This window comes from Odontesthes bonariensis, chromosome 4, assembly GCF_027942865.1.
Source record: "Odontesthes bonariensis isolate fOdoBon6 chromosome 4, fOdoBon6.hap1, whole genome shotgun sequence".
In the NCBI taxonomy this organism is placed as follows: domain Eukaryota; kingdom Metazoa; phylum Chordata; class Actinopteri; order Atheriniformes; family Atherinopsidae; genus Odontesthes; species Odontesthes bonariensis.
Genome location: NC_134509.1, coordinates 5,623,891 through 5,644,005, shown reverse-complemented (window position 1 = coordinate 5,644,005; position 20,115 = coordinate 5,623,891). Strand labels below are relative to the sequence as shown.

Sequence of the window (20,115 nt, the reverse complement as noted above, 5' to 3'; positions counted from 1 at the left end):
GGAAGCTCAAGATGTGCTGTACGATAATAAGGTTTAGATGTTCAAAGATCAAGAGTGAGCACGCAGAAATGTTGAATACTGTGATGGTGATATGAGGTGGAAAGATTACCTGATAAGAATCAGGGCCTAATTTCAACATTAAAAGATGTAATTACATTGGTACCCTGGACTGAATCAAATGTGTAATACACCTCTTTGATGGCCTTACTCTACCATGATAGTCCCGCTGAATTGGACGGTTTTGCTGAGTCAAAGTCAAAGTAAATGTAAAAGCAGAGATCAGATTATTTCTCGGCGGACACATGCCGGATGAGCAGAGTCTGCACTCGGATCTGGCTGTGAAAGCCGCGTGCGATTGCCTACAGTTGCTTGTGAGGTAATAACAAATAAAACATACCTAACAAGCAAAGTTGACGCAGTTTACAATGCACCATGATATGAAACCTTTGGATGACGTTCGAATTTTACAATAAGGAAGAGATAATGGGCAAAGGTCTGTGGAGCCTTGATTAGGAACGGCGGTGGCACAGCAGATCTGAACTCTCACGGTCACGGTGAATCCCTGAATGCCAATAAAGCTTGTGCCAATATAAACGACAACTCAGAAGATACAGCAATGGATGCTTGCTATATAACAGCTGTCGTGATGTGACAGTCAAGTAGAGATTGAAGTGAAACAAGAACTGCCAAAGGAAAGTAACAAAATAAAATTCCTTTGCTCTTCTGTCAATATCTGGTTGAAAAGAGCAAACCGATGGCACATTTATAGAATCCCTTAAATTGCATCTTACCCCCACACGTCTCAGCGCATACTGCACCGTCTTACAGGAGAGACACACACTCCTAATAACTGCAGGTAATCACCAGTGGCTTTCACATTCTGTTGCTGAAATTTAACTAGTTTCTCACCCATAGACAACGTGGCCTCGCACTCCCAAAAGTGTCTCCAGCGAAACAACGATCAATACATTCTACCGTAAACAGCACGTTTTTAAAATGCTGAAGACTCAGAAGATGCTTTTGATGCTGAAACCTAAAAACAGCTACGAAGAAAGCGCAATTATAGAACAATTTTGGGGGTTTTTTTAAGCTGAATTTTTGTTTGTTCGTTCTTGTTCTTGTCCAGGCTTGATTACTGTAACAGCATCTTTACAGGTCTACCTAAAAAGTCAGTTAGACAACTGCAGCTTATTCAGAACTCTGCTGCTCGAGTCCTCACTGAGACCAAAGAAGTGGAGCACATCAGTCCAGCTCTGAGGTCTTTACACCGGCTGCTGGTCCATCAGAGGATAGACTTTAAAGTTCTGATGCTGGTCTATAAAGCTCTGAATGGTCCAGGACCAGAATGCATCAGTGACCTCCTGACCCAGTATGAACCTTCCAGACCCCTCAGCTCATCTGGATCCGGTCTTCTATCAGTTCCCAGAGTCAGAACCAGACATGGAGAAGCTGCGTTCAACTTCTATGCTCCACATGTCTGGAACAAACTCCCAGAAAGCCTCAGATCAGCTGAAACATTCAGTGTATTTAAGTCCAGGTTGTAGACACACCTATTTTCAGCTGCGTTTAAAGGCTCAAAGCTTAATCACATTTTAACTATTGTTCTTATTTCTTTCTTTTTGTTTTAAATTTAAATCAAGCTTTTTATTTCTCTGATTTTATCTATTGTTCTTATTTCTTTCTTTTTTGTTTAGAATTTAAATCGTGCTTTTTATTTCTACTGTTTTAATGTCTCTGTAAAGCACTTTGAATCGCCTTGTAGTTGAATTGTGCTGTACAAATTAACTTGCCTTGCCTAAGCACTGAGCGCTTTAATGACAGAAAAACCTCCCGTTATTACTGTCGTCATGCAGAAAATCATATTAATTTTGTGATCTTGCTGATGGCCTGATATTCTCATAAGATTTGCAGGATTAAAAATAGTCTAAAATATTTATACCGGTTTGGGGGAGGGGGGCTGATTAACCTGCGGTGCTGAGCAGATAAATGAGAGCAGAGTGTCACTCGTGAAATGTAGAATCCCTCTGGGCTCACAGAACAACACAGCGGCTTCAGCTCGGCTCCGAAAAGTAAATGTGTGTTGATATTTGTCTCTTTCAAGTCGCAGGGGCTTGTTTGTGAGAGGGAATTTTGTGCCTTCTTTTCTTTCCAACACCGTGGCCTGGTCCGTATATCCTTTCCGTTTATAAGCAACCCCCACAATCCACTCTGCTCAAATTCCGGTGAAGACTCGGTCTTCACTGTTCAATTTCAAGAGGAATTTGTGAACATCACACGACTCCAGCGGGCTAAGCTTTCCCAGGCTTCAGAGGAGTCCTCTGCCTGTGTGGGTTTTATCACTCTATTTATTTGCAAATCGCCTGGATTGTTGAAGGTGAAATAGGACGTGATCGTGGCACTTTGGACCTAATTGATTTTTCAGTGTGTTTTCCATCATGAGACCTCCTGCTGCAATTTCCTCTGAATGCAAAAACTCAAAACCCACCAAACATTTGCACACAAAGACCGCTACTTATAACAACTCAGGAATTCTCAGCATAGACCGAAACTTCTCCTGCATCACTTTAACACGGTTGCTTCACCAAAATGTTTACATTCTCTGCTCTTTTTGAAAATCCATTCATTATTCATTTATCTGCTGTATACATATATCTGCTGATCATCGCTCTCAAGATCGAAAATGGGACTCCATTTGCCAAAAACAACAGCGAAAACCAAACACCCACGGATAGAATTCACGATGCCAACTGTGGTGAGTCAAAAAAAAAAAGAAAAGGAAAATAGGCACAGTCGGTTTATCATTTTGGGCCAGACTAAAATTTCCCAAGTATCAGATGGATTGTTTTAAAATCTTGAGTACACATTCGTGCAGAGACACAGCTGTAGAGTCTTGTCTTGCTTCCATGTTGTTCAAATCTATGTTTGTTTTACAGCAGGACAGAATTTCACGTCCCATCAAATCAACATTCAGGCCAAAAGGGAAGTTGTAATGCGAGTCGGTTATTCATTACCTTAGGGGACCTTGAGGCTTTCTGTACAGGCATCCATCATGGGCGGCATGCAGCTTTACTTTTCACACAAGCTGCAAAACAAACAACTTGATGGACAGCAGGAAGACTGTAGTCCAAAGACCAAATTCAAACGACGTGTTTCCACAACATACAGAAACACCAGTAAAACCCGCTTGGGGAGGTGTAAAAAGTTGCCCCTCCGAGTCTCACTTTGTCCACATAGAAAGAAGACATCTAAAATGGCAGAAAGATGTCTATGCTAATTTTTTACTGAAAACTTCAAGTGTTCTTTTTCAACATTAATTTCAAGCAGTTGAGGAAATGTTCGCATTTAACCTGGAATTTACCGGGATCGGCTGTATAAAGACAGACGGTGCACTTGGAAATTATTTGGAACTTTCATTTTGCTTCGCATTCAGGTGCCGACTGGCACCCCCACAGTCTGATATTAACAATGTTCCATAAAAAAGTTTAATTCTAAGGCTAATTTTTTCAGGTATTATCTTCCTTCTCCATCATACCATTGTGAGCTCTCTGCAGTAATAAGTGTGTGAATTCACATGCTGTATTTTTAATTGAGAAAAGGCCATCCTAAGGACCCTCTGCATGATATTGAGGTATAGCCATTGGATGGATGGATAGATGGATAAATCCCGCTGAATAGATTTCTTTCAGCTTTTGTGATTCTGTGATTTATTCTGAGCAATTACTATTCATGATATCACATAAATCATGCGCTCACAATAATGGAAGTCCCATTTACCAGAGTACACCTCAGTGTGTTTCTGCACATGTGTGTGAGTGTGTGTTCTCTACGGGGACTTCCTTTTTATTTATGAGGCCCTCCAGTGTAATTCTAATGAATTCATTACCTACATGACTTAGAAAGTCACTGTGTGACTCACATTGTGGGGACCTGCCTTCCCTTTAGGGACAGATTACCATAAAACAGCTATTAGATTTTAGAGTCAGGACTTGGTTAGCCTCAGTTCGAAGGGGGGGGGCAAGGTAAATGTCCTATCTAATGCCTGATACTCTCTGTGGGAGAGTTTATAATTTTCTCCACAACAACGATCGTGACGCCGCTCGCTCTCCTGATATTGTTTTCATTGAGTGAAGTGACAACAGAAATGCCTCTTTTCGAGGAAGTAAAGGGGCTTAATTTTTCATTAGCACTTCGAGCATGGAATTTAATTATCATCATTCTTCTTCACAGGTAACAAAATTGCCCTCAAAAAACTGAATAAGCAGTCCATTGGAGGCCAATATTAATCACAGCCCGATACAGACTGCTAAAAATATCACAATCACTGTGATCGTTATTGTTATTCACCTCAATTAAGCACCATTCAGAAATGGTCACAGAATTTAGTGAAAAATGCATTCACACAGGCTGCCATTATTATTTTGCATGATGCTTTGGAGCCCATGATATATTGTCTAAGCTCCTGTATCCTTCCCGAACCTTTCAGAAATGTCATAATTCATCAGCAAGAGATGAGCACGCATGCATATTTACCCTTTGTACAGCCATAGATCTTTGCTTGTTTTATACAACATCTTTTCAACCTCTAGTAAACGGTGTTGAAGGCCAGGTAGTCAGTGATTGCACTACAATGCAGCTGAAGCTCTTAGCAGATGGCTGGGAGACAAACCAGCCTGTTTGTTTTTAGTCTAAGCACAGACCTCCACTCCCTTGCTGAACATCCACTATTCTATATATACACTTACAACATCTCCTCCCCTGGCCAAAGTTCAGCTGATAACATTAACACCATAACTTGTACCCATCTTGATTCAACAATCTACCATCAGCGTTACTAACACGTTGCAACAGGTTATCTTATCAACAATGTGGGTTCATTTGACCTGCAAGTAGTAACTTTTGGCAATATATTGTCAGTTTTTTTCTTTTTATTAATCAATAAATATTGCTACATAAATAAAACACTAGAGACATTTAAAACCATATTCTTCTGACTCATTTTAAAGTACACACATTCCCGGGCCTGAAACTGCCCTGGAGCGCCTGGAGCTCTGAGATACCGCACTTCAGAGCCTGGTTTTCCGCCCGGCATGACACCATTTTGCTTTACGGTACCACATCACGATGTGTGTACCACATCACACACATCACACTTTTGCCATAACAAATAATGTAAAAAAAAAAAAAAAGAATCAAATGAAAAAGTCAATTTCACCATTATGAATAAAGTCGGAGAGGAAAAAAGACCCTTGTCGTTAAAGATGCAGCAACTAGACCAGCAACAGAACTACTGAAGGGAGTGTGGAAGAAGAAAAAAGTGTACGAGCAGGACACGGGACAGCAAGAAACATCTGATTGGATTTTACTGCTCAAAGAAAAGCACGATGTACAATAAGCTTCATTTTTGTCAGTCAGTAATAACTGCTTGGTTCCGTCGGTGAAGTTGCCGACCTGCAGGTTCAAATTCACTAAAAGCAGAACCCCGTTTTTTTTTCTTTTCTTTTTAAATCTCATCTTTTCTGTTATTCTCACTCCAGGCTCACTTACATGCTTATTTCGAGCAAAAATATTTGTTGTTTTTTTACTTATTTTTGGAGGCGCATTTTTTCCAGTGTGTAAGTGTGAGTCACTGCGAATGAAAGTTAATTGAGAGGACAGGAGGAGGCCGAGACAACTGGAAGTGAGTGTCTGCAGTGTTTACAGCCTGTTGCCATGGTTACCTGAGTGTGGCGCAGAGCCGCCGCGACTGCAGTGAGGAGGAGCCTGGAAAGCGTAGACGACGTCGCTGTCGGCAATCGCGGTCAAGTCGTCGCCGTCCGAGAAAGAACGCTGGAAACCAGTGGAGTACAGCTCTGACAGGATGACCTGTGCACGGAGAGGAAAACATTGTTTGTTTCTCCAATTCCAAATGATCCTCATCTCAGGTCAGTACAATTTAAGCTGATTTTATTTTCAACTTTCTGCCAAAATACTCAAAGAGGATATTCTGACATCAAAAATACATCAAAGCACCTGGAAAAACGGGTGTTGTGACGTCAACAGCTCGCTTTGTCTTTCATTATTCACTATTTATTTGCTTTGTTTGTTTATCTGTTTATCGTCCCTACCAAGATTCAAATAGAATATTTAGCCTCAAAATACAGTACATTTGTTCAAATACACTCAAGTTCAGGACTAATTAATGGCCTACTAAAAGAGTAAAACTTCTAAATCTTGCAGAAGCTGCTGTTCTCCCTCCTCAATCCCCCCAAAAAATACAGACCAGTGCTGCCTTTTTACTCATCTATGAGCAATCGATGTGTGAGGGTGGGGCCCTGCGCCAGGCAGTGACGCTTCACAGAGCCAGCTGACTCAGAGCCAAAAGAGGGCCTTTTTCCCTCCTTCTACAATCAAATTACTCACAGTACAGACACTTACTTACAATAAAACAAACTCGCATACAATCTTCTCACAGTCCAAAGAAATGTATGTTATTCACACAAACATGTGGACAGTTAGAAATGAAACAAATAACCTTGTGTGTTTCGCATTTTTCTGAAGTGATGACCAATCATGTGCATGGAGATGGTCTTTTTGGGTTCTCGAACAGCAGGGAGTAAACTGTCACGTGGCTTGAGTTTGATACACCCCACACGTAAAGCAGTGAAAGCAACCATCACGCTACTTAGAACTGTGTCATTTTTCGCCCTCATCGGCCTTGTGAGCTCTTTGCACTCGACTCTGCCAGTTCCGGTGTACACTGGAAGGACATACAGATAGAACCAAACTAAGCAACAACTTTAAGTTTTCTAATGCAAACTAATGAAGTAGTTATATCAGCCAAGTCTCTCACATTACCATTTTAAAAACTCATGAGATGACTTCAAATCACTGACATCACTTAACCCAAGTTTTCCTCTGCTCATAAACAGGAAAGAGTGAGATTTAAAACACGCCATAAATATCGGAGAGTTTTACCACCATCAAATCCATAAATTAGAGAGTTAAGAGCATCCTTGGAACAACGAGTGGCCCTGATGTTATTTAGGGTGACCAGACATCCCTTTGTTCTTGGGGCAGTCCCAGTTTTTAGTGGCCTGCTCTGAGAAATATCTCCCAGTTTATGGGGTGCATTAACAGTGTTGTTAAACAGATAACTGCTTTCTGTCTGCCCAAATAAATCTCAAGCCAATTATGAGGGACCCTCCAAGCCATTCCTCTATGGTAAAACCGTCAAATGGGTTTAATGAACTTTTACACCCCCCACAAAAGGGTTAAGGGTTCCCTTGTAGCTTCATCTCCACAATAAAGGACATTTCTGATGCGACTCACATTCTGCCATTAAGTCAACGACAGACTTCCGACCCATAGAAAAAACATTTTTCATTTCTTGGGTCATTTGATAGACTTTTCTGCTCTCCTGCTGCTGCTGACCAGGCTTAGAGAACCCAGCAGCATTTATCATCTGTGAGAGGACAGGTGATGGTCACCCGCCTCTGGAGCTTTTTCATTTAGCCTTTTTCTCAAAGGTGACAGACACTCTGCTCTCTCATCCAAGTTTATAAGTCTGCGTTGCTATAGAGTAAAAAAAAAAAAAAAGAAGATGTTTCCTCTCATTGTAAGTAATTATCTGGATTGGGAATTTAAGAACTGTCCACATGTGGGATAACCACAAAAACACAAAGAGATTCTTAATGATGATCTGTCAGTGAGTTGCCTCACTGTTGTAATCTTTGTTTGTTACACCCACCACATCGTAAAAGGCTGTCCATTAACTGAAACAGACTTTTCCTGCAAAACCACTCAACCAACTGAACTCACCAAACTGAGGTGACTCTTACAAACTTTTGGTTCCAGTGTCTTTTGTTTACAGTAAACCTTTTCGTATGATTGTCAGAGATAAAATGAGTAGTCGACTTTTTTTTTTTTTTGACGTGTTGTTTTGTTCCCTCGTTACCTCTAACAGTCCAAATCAAAGCTACTAAACTTGACATTATGCAAAGAAAAAGGACCTTGTGTATTCCCCTGCGTCATTTTAGAATTTCACAATTACCGTGTGTGGGGTTGAACTTCTCAAACCTCTCTGAAAACACCAAACACTTGTCATCCAGCAAAATGGACACGAACAATTAACTGCAGTGTGTGCTGTCCCAGTGTACCTGGTCAGGGGGGATGTTACCCTCCGTTGCTACCATCGCTCTCAGGGAGGATACAGGACCAAAAAGAGGCACGGCGAGCCCCACCCGCAGGTATTTCTGGCTCTTTGAGCTGAACACCAACGTCACACACATCGGCCTGTGAAGCACAACAGACAGAGGAAGACACTGAGCAGAAAGCAAGTGTGTGTGTGTGTGTGTGTGTGACAGTAAGGAGGGGCAGAAAGACAGGGAGAGTAAGACAAATGGAGAGCCAGAGCAAATTGTTCAGCGGGTTGGATTTTCCAACTGGACTTTACTACACATTCTAAACCGATCCGGGCAAACTCAGTTTGTTACACATTTGCATGCAGACACACACACACACACACACACACACACACAGTCCAGAGATGCACAAACGTAGCAGCTGTGAACTGTCAAAAGACCAAAAAGAGATTAATGTATCTGTGCAGAATTCTGGGAAACCAGAAAAAAAAAAAAAAAAAAAAATCCTGTTTGCTATGTGTTTGAGCTAAGCTGACTTCAGCTCCTGAGCATTAAAACAAAACACTTGATAGTACAGAACTGAAAATACGCTGTTTGAGACGCAACAATTTCCTTTGATGAAAATCTAATTGCATAATCCGTCCATTTGTTTCCGATTCAAAACACGAAGTCATTTAACATTTTCAGATGTTACCTTTGCAGGGTTTTCATGTTTTTCCGTGTGTTTTGATTTATGCCAGACTGGACGTGTAGAACAAAACCAGTTTAAACAACAATCTGAGCACCTCCTGTGGAAGATGCAGGGATGGAAATAATGGGGCAGACAAGTTGACAAAAGGTGCAGGGATAGAAGGGAGATCCCATCAGACAGTGGCAGGAGGACGAAGAAAAAAGCAGAAGAGGGAGGGGGAAAAAAAGCAAGGCCGTGCCATTTAATTTGGGATGAACGTGGGGCCGTCGCAGACACCTCCACTTCCTGTTTCCCATCATGCATTATTCAGGCGAGTAACGTGTTAGCAGTCGGGAGGCTGACATGGCCGACGGCGGAGGATCTGAGCAGCCGTTTTGTCTGCCTTACTCCGAGACGAGACGCAGGAATGTGAAATGAAATGGGACGAGCAGGAAATAAAGATGTCATCCTACAAAGCAGCAGACTTTTTGCTGCCGCTTAGCTCCCTGCAGGTTCAAAGCCTGATTGTCTCTGTTAAACAACCTCTCAGCAAAAAATAAATAAATATATCAATAAATATATATGAACCCCAGATACACAGAGCACTTCAGCTGTCTTTAGAAACCCTGCTGAAACTATAAGAAGCACACGTGTTTCTTCATGTTGTAGCTCCAGATCTTTGAGTGTTCATATTAGAAGTGAACATGCCATTTCATTTGTTGCAATGCATACCCTCAGCAGGAGCTAATATTTGCATGAAAATACTTGTACTTAGTGTAAGTGAGCATTTTTTTGTCTACTGACGAGATGAATTTGGATTGCAGTTAACGACAGAGTGTGAAGGAGCGTCTGGGACGGGAGCTCCAATTTGTGAGGATTGCTCTCCTGCCACCTTAGCCTACTGCCATAGTTAGCGGTTTGGTTTTTGCTTAAATTCTAGGAGACGTGAAGAGCAGGAGGGAAGGAAAAGGAGAGAATATGGGCCTTAACTGCGATGCTGAATGAAAGATCTGCTAATCGACAAGGCGGTAATGTGCCAAATTTGGACCCCTCCCCCCCCCAAAAAAAAATGTGGAATTCTCCTTTTTTATTGAATTCTAAAACCATACATTATAAAATTCCTTATGTAGTATGTTCATCTTATAGTCACATATGCAGTGGGTTGTGTGAGTCATTATATTGATAAAGATGTTTTGATTATTAAAATCCATTAGAAACTGTTAGGAGTAGAAATAGAAACATGTCTCAATCTAAAAGGTTGATCCCACAGTTTAGATTTGGAGACACTATCCTGAAGTGAGAATTCAGGGTCCGTGCGTATAAAAGACAACCTCGGAACAAGTGCAATTACAACATGGCGGCCAACAAACCGGCGGCAGACGTCCACTTCACAGACATCCGCTTTGGTTTCTGAGCAGATCCAGATTTGCAAATGAAAATCGACATCGTGTTGTTCATGATTATACAAACAAGAACGTCTGGTAATATTCTAAAATGAAATATTAGCTTTAATAAGACGGCTGGTGGAAAACACTTGGATGCTGGCATTATCTGCAGTACCCATGTCTGGATGCCATGCTGGCAGCCAGACTCTGCTGCCTCTCAGGGGGCCTCAGACTTATCAGGCATTCAGCTGGGATACTGCTGCAGCAGGACAGAGCGATGAGGCCTCTGTGTGTGTCAGTGTGGGGCCGGCAGAGTCCGCAATGAATCCGACTGAATTTCGCTCCGTGCTGGGCTCAGGCAACTGCAGGGGCCGGCCTCTCGCTGTCAGAGAGCTCAAGCTGCAAAACCGAGTTTGGGGTTAGCTCGATGGAAGCCGTGCAGAGAGGATGCAGAGCAGTGGCGTCTGCATGCTTGAAGATAGGAAGATTCATTACACACTGAATGCAGACACGTGACGTGCATTACTATGACATTGTTTTAATGCATTTATTCACCATCTTTTTATTTGTCCATTGTTTGACTGGACGAACGGGCAGAGAGAGAAAGGACATCACGTCTGAAAAGAGTCTCCACAGCTCATGGTTGCAAAGACACCCCGCATTCAACTTATGTTGAACACCAATACGGTTATTCTTGCTGGTTAGACCTCTGCTACAGCTGAAGGTGAACCGGGGCTTTGATGGGAATCACTGGGGACAAAGGGCTCCACCCATTAACAAGAATGGTGCACGGACTGAAGGGCTCTCAGAAGTGCACCGATTAGAGCACATGCTTTTTATGTGCTAATAAACATCTGGCAGAAGTCTGTTCATTTAAGATGAGAAAGGTGGGGGGGCTGCCATCCAACACGAGATGCCATACCTTTTGTGGCTTAATCTTTCAGTAATGTCACAACAGCAGTGTTCCTGTAGCCTAGAAATCTAGACGCCCCTAGCGGCCGCAAATGGAATTTGCTCCGGGGCTCCTGTACAGCTTTTTGCTGTACGGGTCTGGCTTGCTAGGCTAGTGTTCCTGTACTCCTATACATATATCTCCTGTTACCATGGTTACTTCACTGAGTGACATATCGCCTCAGCAACTTTGGACAGTTTTTGTCTTTTCTATGGACAGGCAGAGTAGGAGGGTGCCACGGGCAGAGGCGGGGGATAGCTTGTGAGTGTAGTCACCATTCTAGCACAAGCTGAATTAAAATGGATACAATTTGTGCTCCCGCAGCTGGTCTGACCAGGCCGACTGCAGCCAGACCAGCTTCATTCATATCTTGAACACCCATGACCCCATTTCTGGCTAACCTTTAGCACAATGCGAGACAGGAACGCTCATACAACGAGAGTCATACGTGCACCCGTGCCGTTGTGGAGCACACTATCGGTGTGATGAAGGCCAGGTGGGTGTGTCTCGATACAGCGGGGGGGCAAACTGCTCTATAGCCCAGAGAAGGCATGCCAGATTATTCTGGCATGCTGCGTTTTGCACAACATTGCCATGAACGAAGGTCTCCTACTACCAGGAGCCAACCCAGGCAGACAACATGCCAGAAGGCCCCCTCATGGACCGCCCCATCAAAGTACCATCATGATGAGGCAACAACTGATTGCACGGCTTTAGGCTGGGCCATCGTGTTGTAATTAATCGAAAATAATCAAGAACTCGACTTAGAAAGGTTTTTGTTTTACATTTTATTATTCTGAGAATTTGTCAACACATCTGCTATGCATGCAAGACTATTTGATATCTTGTCCAACGTCACAGACATATTCTCCAGACATTTTAAAATCTGCTCTTGATTTTTCAGTACTGCATCGGATACCACTTGGTGTGCGTGGGAGACGGCGGCGAGCTGGAGCATCAGATGGTCCCGGCTGTGGTGCTGCGTCCAGTTGCTCTTCCACTAAATAAAATGTTGATCATGATTGACTATTCCCTTCACCTGCACGTAACATTTACAACATTTGAACAAAGGGAAAATGAGTAGAATCAGAGGCGGGTAAATCTTATTTCAATCTTTTTTCTTTTCATGGTGTTAATATGGTCATTATGAATTATGACAATGGGAAATTATGAAAACAACAAATAATTTCAAACATACCTTCACAGTCAGGTTGATGCAAGTCGGTGTCCAGGGGAACATCCTCCACCGAAATGCCTGACAGTGCAACATCACCTATTATGGAGCGTATTGTTTCATCCACCACGGTGACAAAGTTTCCCCTCGACCTCCTCCAGGTGCAGCCATCGAGCGCCTGGCCATGGCGAGACTCAAACCACTTCTTTACTTCGGTGGCAGTACGCACCAGAGGTGACACGGAATTAACAGCACTCGTTATTTTGTCCCATTCCTTTGCTTTAGCAGGCGACGTAATTCCACTGCTGACACGGCTAAAAATGACAGCTTTTCGTTTCTGGATCTCTGAAAGCAGAATTTACATCTCAGAGCCCGTAAAGTGGTTCTTTTTGCGCCTTGGTGCCGTTCTCATGAAGCGACGCTTCCTGTTTACACACTTTTTCCGAAGTTAAGAGCGATTGTTGAATCTGACGTGGCATGTTCGTACGAGACCTTCATACGAAAAAGTTGAGAGAAATTTAGATTAAGAATACGAAAATGTTCTTGCATGAGGCCCAATGTCTTTACGTTACCTGAATAGTGATATAAAATCAGAGCAAATCTCAAACGCTTCAAGTTGACACGGTCTCATTGGGCTGCTTTTCAGTCTCAATTTCTGACACGTTTAGCCATCTTACGAAGTAAACAGAGAGATGTCAATGAGAGCAGGTGCCATCACAGGTGCCATTCAAACAAGAGGATCTTTGTTACTCATTTCACTTATCACTGGTTTTAATGGCTTTTCAGAGTTTGGCATTTCACTGCATATAAAAACTCAAAAGCCATTAATTTATGTCCGTTTATGGCTTTATGGCTCACGAGGATGAAAATGGAGAAAAGTAGCTACATATTAGTCGAGGTTGCACAGTAAATGGTGCCGCCTCGGCTCTGGTGGCTCAGCTGCTTCATTTAGAAGGCAAAGGAACCCCCCCCCCCAAAAAAAAACAAAAAAAAAAACAGGTAATTACTCAGATTTGTTGTTTAGAGGTTTTTACTCTCTCTGCTTGTATCTTTATCGTCAGAATATAAATACCATCTGCCTCTCTTGCTCCGTGTTTGTCCCTTTCTTCATATGTCAAAGTCATACAGCCTTACAGCAGCACCTTGCTGACATGCAGCTTCTGGAACAGTTAAAAAATGGAAACCACACCAAAAGTGTCCGCTCAGGGACTTTTGACAACCAACATTTATCACTTTGTAATGACCGTGGCCAAAATCTGTCCGTGTACACAGCCAGCCTGCGCAGGTGTGTGCTCAAATGTCCCCCTGAAATGTGTGCAGTTTGAGCTCTTAGGATTTATACAGCATTAGAATGTCTAGATCTATTCTATTTCACTGAGATCCGGGGAAATCTTATGTCCACAGAGTCAACTGACAAGCAGAGAGACAAGTAAGGTCTCTGATCTACTGGGTGATTTCATATTAAAAAAAAAGATCATACTGATAGTTTAGACAATTATTACCTTAATAGAGTCCTAACACAGAGAAAAGCGTGAGCAAGCTTTTTAAAGAAACAATCAGAAAAATCAAATGTCATTATTGATAAACCAACAGAAACCTACACTTTACTTAAGCCACATATTATTAATGCCTTCGTATGATGAATCCATATCATTCTGGCACTGAAATACAAACACCGTCACATATACAGTACCAGCCACATGTTCCCGTTAGAAACTAACAGCTCGGTGTGTCCAGACTTCTGATGCACCTGAAAAGTGAACAACAGAACTGCAAATGACCAGGATCCCTGTTCTCACTTTCCAAAGCGATGTAACGTTGGGTGAATGTAAGAAAATGTAAGCGGGAATATATAATGCAGGAATAAAATGTTTGGGCGAAAGAGTCAAAATGAATCAGGGTGAGAGTACAAATATGTGCGAGTGTGCCAGAGTGAGTTATGGCTGGTACAGCCCCTCATGCTTTTCACTGTACCACTTGTCATGTGTGTTATACATCACCTGGTGTGTCGAAGGGGAATGGGCAGAGAGATGCATAAAAACGGGTCAAAGGTGTTGCTCTGTTTAAGGCAGTGAGGGCACGTCAGTGAAGACCTGGGGAGAGGCACAGAGACACACAGAGCTTTTTTTAAGTTATTACATTTCTTTGACAAGTATGAACTAGTAACATCGAGCCATCTCTCTCTCCATCTATTATATATATATATATATATATATAAATACATACATATACACATATACATATATATACACATATGTATACATACATACATATATATATATATATACACATATGTATACATACATATATATATATATATATATATATATATACATATATATACAAACATACATACATACACACATACATACACATACATATATATACATACATACACATACATATATATACACACACACACACACACATACATATATATATATATATATACATATATATACATATACATACACATATGGCTATGAATCGCGTGCAAAGCAGCATGGGAAGAACCAGACGCCATTTGATAGACATTCGTAGCGCCCAATAAACGGCTCTAGGCATTCGTAAACCACGCCTCAAATACGAGAAAATGCACACTTAGTTCCCAGACCACCATCTCATCGAGATGTGGACGCGTCAGCCAGGCTAAAAGATATTTACAATTTCGATTAAATGTGCAGCATCTTGAATGTCAATGTGCATGTTCCTTGTGTACAGTGGTGACTCAGCACATTAAGAAGCCAACCTGGGCTCTGGTGCGTTGCTGAGAAAAAGGGCGGCAAAGCAAGAGAAGATTTAAAAACATTATGTCAGTCAGTTGGCACACAGTAAGATAAGTAAGGTACAGACAACACAAAACTGGAAAGGATAAGATGTAGGTGGGTGGAGGGTTGAAAATAGAAATAGAAATAAAAAAGGAAGATATGTTAAGGAAAAGAGTTGAGGTGGAAACAGAAATGATGGGCAGCAGACAAAGAGCTGGAGAGATGAAAAATGAAAAGGTCAGCAGCAGGAGAGTTGAGTTGACAAACACTAAAAAGGCAAAGCTGACACAGAAAATGACACAGACAGGTTCTAGCAAAACAAAGAGGAGCTGATCAGAGTGGAGGACTGACATGAGGCTAGAAACCCATCCTTTGGGCTGCTATCAGAAAGAAAAAGATCTGTATCCTGACAAAGCTTTCAAAGGCAGCTGGTGACATTCTAAAGATGTGGAGAAAGACTGTGTTAAAAGCCCCAATATCTGAAAACCATATATAAGAAAGCATTGGGTTTTAATAAAATAAAACATATGATAATGAAATCAATAAAACCAAAAGCAAAAAAAAAGATAATAATAATAATAATAATTTAGAGCCCATGAAGCTGTTCTTTCAGTCTAATGAACAGCAGGGAGTCACATGATGCCCATCACCGTCAGACAGGCTGCCACAATACAGAACACACGAGTTTGGATTAAAAGATAGAAAAGGAGAGAGGCAATGTTCTCCATTTAGAATGGCAACACACAACTATATCTTCACAAAGTAAGGAGCGGTTTACTGCTGTAATAAAGGAGACGTATTCAAAAATACATGCATCTTTGCCCTTACGGGTTCATGGTTTCCTAAAGTGTATGTAGAATGTCTCTGTGTGGAATAACACCAAAGTGTTGTTTGAAGAAATTTAGGGAAAGTTTCTGAGTCAGAATCAGATCCCAAACATCTAAGTGAGCAGCGCGATAAACCACCACAATGAAGAATGTGGCGCAGGATGTCTGCAATTGGTAAATGTCAGGGATGGGCATTTTAAGTGAGTTTTAATGTCGACTAATCAAGCCAATTAAAGTCGATTAGTCGAGACTTCATTGTGACACGTCATCGTTAAACTAACATTAATCACCAAAGCAGTTATTTGCACCAGCCGTTTGCTACCACACGAGGGTTTAACTACAGAAAAGTTGTTTTTCATCGTCTTTCTGCAAAAAAATAGCACTCTTTAAAAAAAAAAAATGTTAAAAAAAAAGTAGTCGTCTGTGTGTGCCGTTCCGACTAATTGACAAACAATTAGTCGTGCACAATCCCTAGTAAATATGCTAACATTGCGTGAGTTTCTGAGAAGCTGTAGAGGCAACAGAGGGATATGTTCACGTGTCTTGGGTATAAACGTAGCCCCCTTAGCTGCCTTTTCTTCAGGAAAGCTTATCCATGTTTCTGATCTTATTAATGCTTCACTAAGAGGCAAACTTAGTCATATTCATATATTGAAGATCTGTTATCATTCATTATACCAACCGTTCTGTTATTAGCTATATTTTTTAAATGCTTCCTCTTAGAGGAAAGTTTATCCATGTTTGTTAGCTTTTGTTAGTTTACTCAAATTACCTGTTATAGTTATACCAATCTTACTATTAGCTACAATTAATGTTTTTATTTCTGTGTCTTTGGCTGTGTTGTATTTTTTTATGTCTTTATGTAAAGCACATTGAGTTGCCTGTGGTATGAAATGTGCTATATGAATAAAGATTGATTGATTGATTTTCACCCACTTTAACCATAATGTTTTTTTTCACAAAATTCCATTTATATGTCTAATGCCAACACAGCACAGACATTTGAAACTGTTTCACTCGCAGCTTGCATATAAAGACTCTTGCCCTTTTAGTGTTGGCAACAGCCTCAACTTTGAGCTTCAGTCTCCCCATAAAGTAAGCATCCAACAAGCTCTTGTTCCAAGATGTCGGATGAAACGGGTCAACACTGCCAAAAACACCTTTTCTTGAAGACGAGAAAAAACAAAGTACAAGCAGATCACTTTGGCTATTAAAATGCTTGTGATGGATGACGAGTACGCTCTCGCCCCTCTGGGGGGGCTCACAAAAAAAATAAAAATAATAAATATATATCTCACAAGTGAGGGTTCAAGATGACTGGATAAAAGGAGTTCCATCGACATAAAACTTATAACAGTTGTCTTTTTTTAGGTTTGGCTGACATTTATGGTGATAAAACATCATTTTAACAATGTAGAGAAGCCAGGAAACATGGAAAAGCATGCCATGTGACCTTTAATAGTAGTGAGGAGTAAATTTGTTGTTGGAAAAAATTAAAAAAAGAGAGAAAAAGAAAATGTTTTCTTCCTTCCATAATGTGAGGCTACTGTAAGTGTACCCCCACCACATTACAATATGACTTTTGTTTTTGCACAGTAAAAAGGATAAATGTAAATACAAAAGGATATTCACTTGATAATGTTGTGGACTAACTGGCCAGCGCCCACTTCAAAGTAAGGTTCAAAGGAGTTGGGGGGGTGTCAGCGGGAGGGAAAGTGCTGTGTAAGGCTGGGCTGAGGGAAGCGCTGCGGGCGGCAAAGCATCAAAAGTAAAGAAGGTCAATGTTCGGCCATATTTGCAGCCACTCAGTTGAGCAGCAGTGGAACGGCCAGACTGATGCCTCGGAGAGAGGTCAACATGGGCACATCCCATTTTTTTATTTTGGGAAGTGAAGCCCCTGCAGACATCATCTTTGAAGATCAGAAAACGTTAACAGTCCTTTATGGGGTGTCACGTCTTCAAAGGACACTGTATAAAAGTAGAAAAAAAACTTCTCAAACTGGATAATTATCAAGTTCCTCTACAATGCATTGCGTCCATAGAAGTTAACATTCAAAAAGTGTTAACACAATCTCACTTCAACACTGTTAACCAATGCAGAGGGCACCTGTCACTAAATCAACTCTGTTACATCACATGAAGTTAATTAGCAAGGTTACTCATAAATTTGCCCAGCTAAAGCTGTTTTTACCAACTTCTCCATTAACTAACTTATCCGTTGTGTCGCCCAGAGTTCAAATTAGAGCACTTTTCTCTAAATAAGGTCTCATGAAATAGTGTTTTTAATCACACAGGAAGTCATCCACAATTTCATTAATATGCTTTTTAGGTGTTTTCAGTGCCACTGCAAACCGTGTGTTGCGAGGGGCTGACGCCTTGCCTTGTCCTAGCCAATTGACCCAAAATATTTTTGTGTGACATTTTACAGCAAAAGAAAACACACGGAAGGCTTGAAATGTGTAGAAGTGACGCCGTGGCAGTGAAATAATGTTGAAAAGTAGAAAGCATAGCCAGTCATAGCACGTATGCATTTAAACGCCATTCATTTGGGTAAAAATCTTAATCTGCTTGCAGTTAATCATAATCAACTACACAGGGTCATGCAATTAAAACTCTGAATCACTTGACAGCCTTAAAAGGCATATTTAAAGATACAGACTTTGCTTTGTTAGATAATTACTGAAAGGGGCCGTTAGGTCAGCTTCAGCAACAAAGAAAAAAAGATTAGTTGGCTTTTATGTATTTTTCATTTGAGCTTTTTTCACATTTTAGGACAAGAGCTGAAGGATTGGACGTTTATTAGACGTGTATGTATGTATATATATATAAAAAAAAATGACATTGTCGAAAATTTCCACTTCACATCTACGTCTAAATAAAAGCCAGACCAATAGGTAAAAACCTTTCCCAGCTATCTTGTTTGTCTAGATAGAGATAAAGACTGAGGCTTTCTGCACGTCTCCCAGGTCATTAAAAAAAATAGATGGCTCAAACTGAGAGTGACAGACGGAGGAGGGAAGGAGGGAGGTTTTGACAAAGACTCATTTAAACACTACCGCACTACAGAGTGACTGGAGCACAAAACTCCCACATCGGCAGCTCAAACCGCAAGACAGTCCCGGCTCTAATCACAAACATTTATTCAGATCAGACAGCTCCAGTGGAATCCTCTGAGGACAATCTCTGAGATATAAAAGGAATCGAGAGGGAAGAAACAAGAATAATGCGAGAACGAGAAAGTGATAGAGACAGAAAGAAGGGAAGGCCAGAGAGCAGCACAGAAATGCACACAGACGAATGGAGGGAGAAGAAGAAGAGAGGAAGAAGAAAACAACAAATAAGAGAAGTCACAGCAAGCTTGCAATGGAGTGATGGCTCTTTTGTTATCCTGCATTTTGAGGCAAAGTGACTCCAAGTGATCCACAGTGATAAGATGGTGCAAAGGGCAGAAGAGAAAAAGGAAAGGATAAGGAGGACTCTGGACTCAGCAGACTGAAACAAGCTCACACTAATGAGATAAGAACACACATGGATATGACTATGCATATTTACACTTTAGGTGGTCCGATAAAATCCAGTGAAGTGAACAAACTCCTTAAGATCCAATTCTCTAGTGCTGGTTAACCGAGAGTGAGTCACCGGCCGTATCCTGCACGGTACTAAGCAAGTACTAAAGATAAACACCCTGCACACAAAAGCACTTTGCTAACCTTTATTAGGCTTTTAGCAATTTTTGGATGGATCTACTTTACTTTGAGATTCAGTTTAAGGACTGATGATTTATCCAAAGATGTTCTGTTGTTGAGCTCTCAGATTTGGAAGACAAAGAATGAAAGAGAAACAGAAAGAATCGAGTAATTAACACTGCAGCTACAGCCCATCAACACAAGCCCACTCTGATCATTGAATGAAGCAAAAAGCCCTAACAAAGTGGTTTGACTCACCATCTCCAACTTAATTTCAGCAGAGGAAACTGTAAACTCACTTTATAGTGAAAATACATGGATATAGCATGCAATATGTACATCAAATTGAAAGGAAATGTCAAATTTTCTCTAATTTAATGGCTAACAACTGGGACAGCCCTAAATACGACTGGCACAAAATGAAGCTAACCAGCCTCAAATCCGAAGGATTACTCACAGAACTACACAAACCAAAAGCAGCAACAAAATCCATCCAAAAGTGGTATTTCATGCAAATGATCTCAAAATGCCCA

At 41.1% G+C, this 20,115-nt stretch overlaps 1 protein-coding gene across 1 annotated transcript in view; it reads right to left on the bottom strand.

Moving 5' to 3' along the window:
- usp43a (ubiquitin specific peptidase 43a) overlaps positions 1-20,115 on the bottom strand; it is a 126,504-nt gene that overhangs the window by 56,549 nt on the left and 49,840 nt on the right. Inside the window, exons 4-6 of the mRNA XM_075462609.1 lie at positions 14,302-14,394; positions 8,136-8,271; positions 5,718-5,862 (exon numbers count right to left, since the gene is read on the bottom strand). Coding sequence (XP_075318724.1) covers positions 5,718-5,862; positions 8,136-8,271; positions 14,302-14,394 — 374 coding nt within the window. The remainder of the gene's footprint in view (positions 1-5,717; positions 5,863-8,135; positions 8,272-14,301; positions 14,395-20,115) is intronic.